Source organism: Salmo trutta, chromosome 19 (assembly GCF_901001165.1).
Source record: "Salmo trutta chromosome 19, fSalTru1.1, whole genome shotgun sequence".
Lineage (NCBI taxonomy): Eukaryota > Metazoa > Chordata > Actinopteri > Salmoniformes > Salmonidae > Salmo > Salmo trutta.
Genome location: NC_042975.1, coordinates 8,566,942 through 8,575,324, shown reverse-complemented (window position 1 = coordinate 8,575,324; position 8,383 = coordinate 8,566,942). Strand labels below are relative to the sequence as shown.

The following is an 8,383-nucleotide window of genomic DNA, read 5'->3' as shown; positions in this document are numbered from 1 at the left end:
TATTGTGTCAATAAACACATGATGATGGGGGTCCTGGAGCATGTGGGCAGGGTGGTGGAAGGGATGGGGCTATAGTTCCACATGTGTTGACTGGGTAATGACCAGCCTGCTGTTGTCATCCACTGACAGAGGGACTGGACACTCTGAGGGTTCACAAGGCTAATGAGGCAAGTTGGGGTAATTACTGAATATCACAGTACTCTTCCTTACCTCAGGCTTTCAAATTGAAATCTATGACTGGACTTTAACTGGACTCACTCTTATATCTTACATTTGAGATACTGCAGAAGTGTGGATTTTGCTTAGCACAAGTAAGAGCAAGGAAACATATTGATGTTTGACACAATTTGTTTGTCACAATCACACTGCTTCTTAAAATCAACCTGTCACAATCACACTGCTTATCAAAATCAACCAGTCACAATCACATTCCTTCTCAAAATCAACCAGTCACAATCACACTGCTTTTCAAAATCAACCAGTCACAATCACACTGCTTATCAAAATCAACCAGTCACAATCACATTCCTTCTCAAAATCAACCAGTCACAATCACACTGCTTTTCAAAATCAACCAGTCACAATCACACTGCTTATCAAAATCAACCAGTCACAATCACATTCCTTCTCAAAATCAACCAGTCACAATCACACTGCTTTTCAAAATCAACCAGTCACAATCACATTCCTTCTCAAAATCAACCAGTCACAATCACATTCCTTCTCAAAATCAACCAGTCACAATCACACTGCTTTTCAAAATCAACCAGTCACAATCACATTCCTTCTCAAAATCAACCAGTCACAATCACACTACTTTTCAAAATCAACCAGTCACAATCACACTGCTTTTCAAAATCAACCAGTCACAATTACATTCCTTCTCAAAATCAACCAGTCACAATCACACTGCTTTTCAAAATCAACCAGTCACAATCACATTCCTTCTCAAAATCAACCAGTCACAATCACACTTCTTTTCAAAATCAACCAGTCACAATCACATTGCTTCTCAAAATCAACCAGTCACAATCACACTGCTTTTCAAAATCAACCAGTCACAATCACATTCCTTCTCAAAATCAACCAGTCACAATCACATTCCTTCTCAAAATCAACCAGTCACAATCACACTCCTTCTTAAAATCAACCAGTCACAATCACACTGCTTCTCAAAATCAACCAGTCACAATCACACTGCTTCTCAAAATCAGGGGAACAGTATTTACCCTTCCCTCTCCCTCCATGTTAGAGGAACAGTCTTTACCCTTCCCTCTCCCTCCATGTTAGAGGAACAGTCTTTACCCTTCCCTCTCCCTCCATGTTAGAGGAACAGTCTTTACCCTTCCCTCTCCCTCCATGTTAGGGGAACAGTCTCTACCCTTCCCTCTCCCTCCATGTTAGAGGAACAGTCTTTACCCTTCCCTCTCCCTCCATGTTAGAGGAACAGTCTCTACCCTTCCCTCTCCCTCCATGTTAGAGGAACAGTCTTTACCCTTCCCTCTCCCTCCATGTTAGAGGAACAGTCTTTACCCTTCCCTCTCCCTCCATGTTAGAGGAACAGTCTTTACCCTTCCCTCTCCCTCCATGTTAGAGGAACAGTCTTTACCCTTCCCTCTCCCTCCATGTTAGAGGAACAGTCTTTACCCTTCCCTCTCCCTCCATGTTAGAGGAACAGTCTTTACCCTTCCCTCTCCCTCCATGTTAGAGGAACAGTCTTTACCCTTCCCTCTCCCTCCATGTTAGAGGAACAGTCTCTTACCCTTCCCTCTCCCTCCATGTTAGAGGAACAGTCTTTACCCTTCCCTCTCCCTCCATGTTAGAGGAACAGTCTTTACCCTTCCCTCTCCCTCCATGTTAGAGGAACAGTCTTTACCCTTCCCTCTCCCTCCATGTTAGAGGAACAGTCTTTACCCTTCCCTCTCCCTCCATGTTAGAGGAACAGTCTTTACCCTTCCCTCTCCCTCCATGTTAGAGGAACAGTCTTTACCCTTCCCTCTCCCTCCATGTTAGAGGAACAGTCTTTACCCTTCCCTCTCCCTCCATGTTAGAGGAACAGTCTTTACCCTTCCCTCTCCCTCCATGTTAGAGGAACAGTCTTTACCCTTCCCTCTCCCTCCATGTTAGAGGAACAGTCTTTACCCTTCCCTCTCCCTCCATGTTAGAGGAACAGTCTTTACCCTTCCCTCTCCCTCCATGTTAGAGGAACAGTCTTTACCCTTCCCTCTCCCTCCATGTTAGAGGAACAGTTTTTACCCTTCCCTCTCTCTCCATGTTAGAGGAACAGTCTTTACCCTTCCCTCTCCCTCCATGTTAGAGGAACAGTCTTTACCCTTCCCTCTCCCTCCATGTTAGAGGAACAGTCTTTACCCTTCCCTCTCCCTCCATGTTAGAGGAACAGTCTTTACCCTTCCCTCTCCCTCCATGTTAGAGGAACAGTCTTTACCCTTCCCTCTCCCTCCATGTTAGAGGAACAGTCTTTACCCTTCCCTCTCCCTCCATGTTAGAGGAACAGTCTCTACCCTTCCCTCTCCCTCCATGTTAGAGGAACAGTCTTTACCCTTCCCTCTCCCTCCATGTTAGAGGAACAGTCTTTACCCTTCCCTCTCCCTCCATGTTAGAGGAACAGTCTTTACCCTTCCCTCTCCCTCCATGTTAGAGGAACAGTCTTTACCCTTCCCTCTCCCTCCATGTTAGGGGAACAGTCTTTACCCTTCCCTCTCCCTCCATGTTAGAGGAACAGTCTTTACCCTTCCCTCTCCCTCCATGTTAGAGGAACAGTCTTTACCCTTCCCTCTCCCTCCATGTTAGAGGAACAGTCTTTACCCTTCCCTCTCCCTCCATGTTAGAGGAACAGTCTTTACCCTTCCCTCTCCCTCCATGTTAGAGGAACAGTCTTTACCCTTCCCTCTCCCTCCAGACTAGTAGTAACAGGAGAGGAATAGAATGAGGGCTATGACGAGATGAGAGAGGGATTGGAAGGCGCTGAGGCCTGTAGAGTGGAGAGGATCATTATCCCACTGTCCCTCTCTCCAAGTGGTGATCTGTGAGAGTGATCATTAAACACTACCCCCTTCTCCTCATTCTCCCCATTAATCCCTTCATTTTCTCACTCGATTTTTACTCTCGGGCCTCTCCACAGATTCTTCCTCGCCAAAGATAGACATGGGAATGGATCCTCAAACCGGTTCTCTAGTCCCCATTTGCTGCCTGCAACTCCGACGAGACATGGGGTGCTCTGGTTCCCACGGCTGTAAGCGTTGGGCTACAGAAGTTGACCGTAGCATCTCACAGACTTCCTCAATTGAATCTGCTGAGGTGACTTGTTTTAAAGCTCATGTGAATATTGGAAGTGCGAGATTTTAAATGATACTGTCAGCAGTTTTCTTTGTGATGAGATGAAAGCAAATTGTTAAAGCAAATAGATATATTCCAAACATGTAATGCGCTGAAAAAATGATAATACTGTCAACTGTCAAACTTGTTGTGAGAAGAGTCTACTTTCACATTCCCAGGTTGTACAGTTGTGTATGCTCCACGGAACAGCATAGAGAAGCTAAAAGAAACTTCAAACCAATGGTGTGTCAGAGAGATGTTGAAGACTACATTTAAGAACGTGAACAGAACTCACTTTAAATTGTGAAGTGGGTGGGACAGAAATGGGACAGGTGTGGAGTGTACGTTTTAGGAGAAAACTCAAGAAGGATTGGCCATCCAAAGTTGAGGCCATCCAAAGTTTAGACCATCCAAAGTTGAGGCCATCCAAAGTTGAAATGCCACACCACCTCCAAACCCTAGCAGAAAAGTTAATGGAGTTGTTTAAAGGGCCAATACAGCCATCTTTATCAAATCATTTCAGTTTAATAATCAAATACCTTACTATAATAATTTTCCATTTACCAAAAAAATGCTTTTTAGCAACAACAAAAAACTATTTTTCAAGGAAGAATTTTGCTATGACTGTCTGGGAGTGGTCTGAGTGAGGAGGGGAAAACTGAAAACTAGATGTTATTGGCAGAGAGGTTTGGAACCCTCTTTGTGTTTGGTCTATTAACCAATTTACCGCCTAGTGATGTCACCAGGCAAGCTGAAACTCCCGCCAATGCAAACAGGCTGATTAGGTCCTGTGTAGATTGTATTTTCATCCAGCAACTAACAGAATATAATACTGATCCAAAAAATCCACACTTTTACAGTGTCAGATTTATCAGCTGTTGTACAATATGATACAAAACACAGGAAATACAGAGTTTTGACTACACTGGACATTTAAAGATTGTATTTGCCAATATGGGAAAAATAACACAATTACAAATAGCCGTCTAAGAAGTTCTGTTCATATAGTGTAAAAGGAAATAAATCTGTTAAATAGGTTATTAGGTCTCCAAAAGCATGGCTGACTGATGTTGAGAGGCATGGGCTTATACCCGGGAGCAAAGGGGAACCTTGAGGAACAAGTTTTGTTGCATTTATCTTTTAGTTCACTGGCTGTCAAACCTGTCTTTTTTCCCCCTCTGTTCAGAGTGTTGTTTAACGGTTTCTTTAACTCCCTCATTTCACAACCTGTCTCTGTGATGTGGATCGTTGACTGTAATGGGAGCTTGACTTGTCTTCTCAACCAAAAGCACTGGCAATCACAAATCTTGATCAAACTGTGTTTAAGCACCATGCTAAAGAGGAATTTCTGAATTAATCACAAAACAAATAATGTTTTGGGGTTTAAAGTGTGACCATATCCTTTTTTATTCAGTTTTAAATAAATACTCCCAGAAAAATAGCAGTGAGAATGTCTTGTTTTTTCTGTTCTTTATTTTACCAATATGAAAAAGCATGATGACAGGACATTTATGTACAGCTCATACACAACCTACACGTTTTTACTAAAGTCAAGAATCCCTCAATAAACATTTGACAGATAGTTCAGTTGATATTATGAAGACAATATGTGGAACCGCAAACAATGTACATATATGTACAATCAATTAGGAGAGAAAAAACCCCCATTGTAAATCACCCACTGTTTAGTATGAGTTCAGTGCACTTTCATTCTCTCCTGGGGAAGACATTCCAGTGAGTTTGTCGAAGACAAGCTGCCCTGTGGTCTACACTACACAGTACGGGTTGTTCCACAACATGAGTGCCTTTTTTTGATACTTTAAGTAGAAATTGTGCTCAAATATTTAAAAGCCTGTTATATTAAATGAAGTGCCCTTTAATATAGACCACATGGAAAATTCAATACATCAGATTTTTAATACGAATAAAGACTTGCTAAAGTGCCAAAATTCTGCATTTTGACATGTCCCTCTGTTCATCCTCTGTGACTTCTAGGAAGATTTTAACCCACTTAACCCCAACATTTCTCCAAGTGTTCGCCATCATCGTAAATCCCTAGGTATTTTGTTACTTTGGCAAAGTCATTTCTAAAGATTATTATTTATTTAATGTTATTAGTGATTTATTTAAAGGTCAATACTGTTATGTGAACTGAAATTACATGTTTAATATGGTGAAGCTATTCTTTTTAAAATATATTTTTTAAAAGACACATTGAACATCTACTAGTCGATCATAGCGTAAAAGCAGGTGAGCTGGCTCTACAATTTGTTTTGTGGTGGAAAACTGAGCGGGTCGAGCATAATACGTCAACCCTGTTACCCAGAGATAGACAGGCTAGAATTAATACATCAACCCTGTTACCCAGAGATAGACAGGCTAGAATTAATACATCAACCCTGTTACCATAGATAGACAGGCTAGAATTTTTTTTAACAATAAATACAAATTTGTGAAGCTTGCTTTCAATTGCCCCTCCCTGTTGCATACAACGAGCTTCCATTCCCTCTGTCACAAGAGGATTTATGGCTGATTTAAGATCAGAAGTGTCAGCCCTGTTACTTTATTTGGCACTTAACAGGCACTTACTATAGTATTTTTGTTATTTAACTATCTTGAGATGGGAAAGGGTGTTTTTTATTAAGTTGAACCAGTGCTCTTTATGACAGAATGTTAAAAGTAGGTGAATTTTTTTGTTTTTAAATCGGCAAATTAAAGTACTCGAAAGGCACCGAATTGGTGGAACGACCAAGTAGATCTATCAGTTCTGCTTTACACCTCTGTGCCTTCCCGTGGGTAAAGCATTGAGGCAGAGTCCAGGGCTGGGTATTGTTGGCTGCTGAGCTGGGTGAGGACAGAGTCACTGTAGCCCGCAGGGTAGAGGGGAGGAGAGGAGGAAATGGTAGGCTGCTGTGGATGGGACATACAGACCTCCCACTGAGGCATCGCAGCATTGGGGGAGTAGGAGCCATATCTCTGGGCTGGAGAGACCCGTTGGGACAGCTCTGTAGCCAGGCTAGGTCTGTGGATGGTATCTGACACTTCTGTGTTTGATACCGTCCCCACTTCAGCCATCTGAGACAGGAAGCTGTTCAGGCAGAGGGAGGGGGCTGAGGAGATGGGGGAGGGGCCACGCTCGGAGGAGCTGGAAATGTCATTCATGTTGTTGTGGTGTTTGGGGCTGGACTCCAACGACTCAGAACCTGAGGAGCCCCCCTCACCAGGCAGGGAGTCCGACTTCCTCTTCCTCTTGCGACGGAAGTTGCCGTTGTCAAACATCTTCTCACAGTTGGGGTCTAGGGTCCAGTAGTTACCCTTGCCTATAAGGAGACACATAAGCCATTTTTTGTTAAGGAATTGCTTTCACATAGTTAGGCAACAGTTAATATTTGTCTTTTTTAAGGTTATACTGTACGTGTATACACTTCCCAAACATTGTGTAGGCATGGAACACCTTGAAATTAAAAGACCAATTTTAAAAACCATGTTCCAAACGTTCTTACCTGGATCATCCTCATCTCGGGGCACCTTCTTGAAGCAGTCATTGAGGGAGAGGTTGTGGCGGATAGAGTTCTGCCAGCCGGCCTTGCTCTTGTTGTAGAAGGGGAAGTTGTCTGCTACATATTGGTAGATCTGGCTCAGGGTGAGCCGTCTGTCTTGGCCCCCATGGATCGCCATGGCAATAAGGGCAGAGTAGGAGTATGGTGGCCTGGCTAGCTTCATCAGCTCCTCCTGAGAGGGCATGGAGAACCAGCTCAGGTCCCCTACAACACCCCTCGGTGCGCCAGCACCCAGATAGGGCCTCTGCATGTTGTAGAGTTGGGACACATAGGGCCCACAGACTGGCCCTGTGGGCCCACCTAGGTAGGGAACACTGTTGAGCTCTGGGCCGTTGAACCACAAGTAAGGGTTGGAAGGAGGGCTGGTGTAGTCTCCCAGGTCGTAGGTAGTAGGGGTGGCCTGCTGCGGGCTAGGCAGGGTTGGAGGGCTGTAGAAGTTGTCGCTGTACAGGCTGAACTCTGGAGGCTCCTGTTCGACGCTGGGGTACTGGGTTCCACAAGGAGGAGGGGAGAGGCCCTGTGGCACAAACGACATCATGCTCACCCACAGACTGATCCTTGGATTGGCAGCTGGTCTCTTCAGTCTAATAAATGGCTCTGGTAAAAAAATATCTGGATCTCGCTTTTCTTCAGTATTATCTGTTCCTCTGTTTCCAGCTGAGAGGTCTTTTCCTTTCTCTCTGTATTTAGTGTCCAGTACAGGTGCATCACAACCTAACACCTGTCTCACCTGATCAATTTATAGTACTACAGCGACACCCATGTCTGTTCTCATTGGGTGTTTCTGTGACTATGTCATTTGAGTGAGTTTAGGCGTGGAGAATTCCCTTTGAATAGGAGGTGAAATTCCACCAGTTCTCCACCAGAAGTTTGTCTAAGCTCTGTGAAATGTTTAGCTATTTTAATTTGACATCCAACCATTTACTGAAGAACAAAAGTTGGTTATTTTACAGCAGAATGGGATAATGGGTGCTACATTTACAAATGTTACAGTAATTTCATGTATAACAATTTCAAGACTCAAATATAATATATAAATATAACGTAATATGAAAGGATAATTGAATGTCAGTTGAATTTGAAGTTTGTACCTTTATTTGTTTTTCCTCTAACATAGATGTATGGGCAATATGTGCAACTGTTTTATTATGACGATGATAAAACATTCCAAGGGGAAACTGCATTTAGGCTTCTTCGTATACATACTTTTCTTGGTTTTGAATTATATATTTGTTCTATCCCAAAAGTTTTTTTTCTCCATTGTCCATTTCTTAGACGTCACAAACATTTTAGACATCATGCTTGGTAAAATTTAGATAGGTCTTTATTCAGAACCAGATGTTATAAATACTACAACGAATTGTCCCGTGTGGCTCAGTTGGTAGAGCATGGTGTTTGCAACGCCAGGGTTGTGGGTTCGATTCCCACGGGGGACCAGTACGAGAAAAAATAATGTATTAAATGTATGAATTCACTACTGTAAGTCG

The 8,383-nt window shown here is 43.1% G+C and overlaps 1 protein-coding gene across 1 annotated transcript; it reads right to left on the bottom strand.

Annotated features, from left to right (window-relative positions):
• Nucleotides 1–4,789: 4,789 nt before the first annotated feature.
• foxi3a (forkhead box I3a) lies at nt 4,790–7,593 on the bottom strand. Its single transcript, XM_029699652.1, has 2 exons — nt 6,840–7,593; nt 4,790–6,656 (listed from the first exon to the last, which is right to left on the bottom strand). The coding sequence occupies exons 1-2, from the start codon at nt 7,432–7,434 to the stop codon at nt 6,109–6,111; spliced, it is 1,143 nt and encodes a 380-aa protein (XP_029555512.1). The 5' UTR covers nt 7,435–7,593; the 3' UTR covers nt 4,790–6,108.
• Between the last annotated feature and the right edge of the window lie 790 nt (nt 7,594–8,383).

Bases quoted from the DNA above. Each gene is read 5' to 3' on its own strand.
- foxi3a (XM_029699652.1), bottom strand. From the start codon at position 7,434: ATGATGTCGTTTGTGCCACAGGGCCTCTCCCCTCCTCCTTGTGGAACC. The intron at 6,657-6,839 runs GTAAGAACGTTT...GTCTCCTTATAG, and splicing joins CCGAGATGAGGATGATCCAG to GCAAGGGTAACTACTGGACC.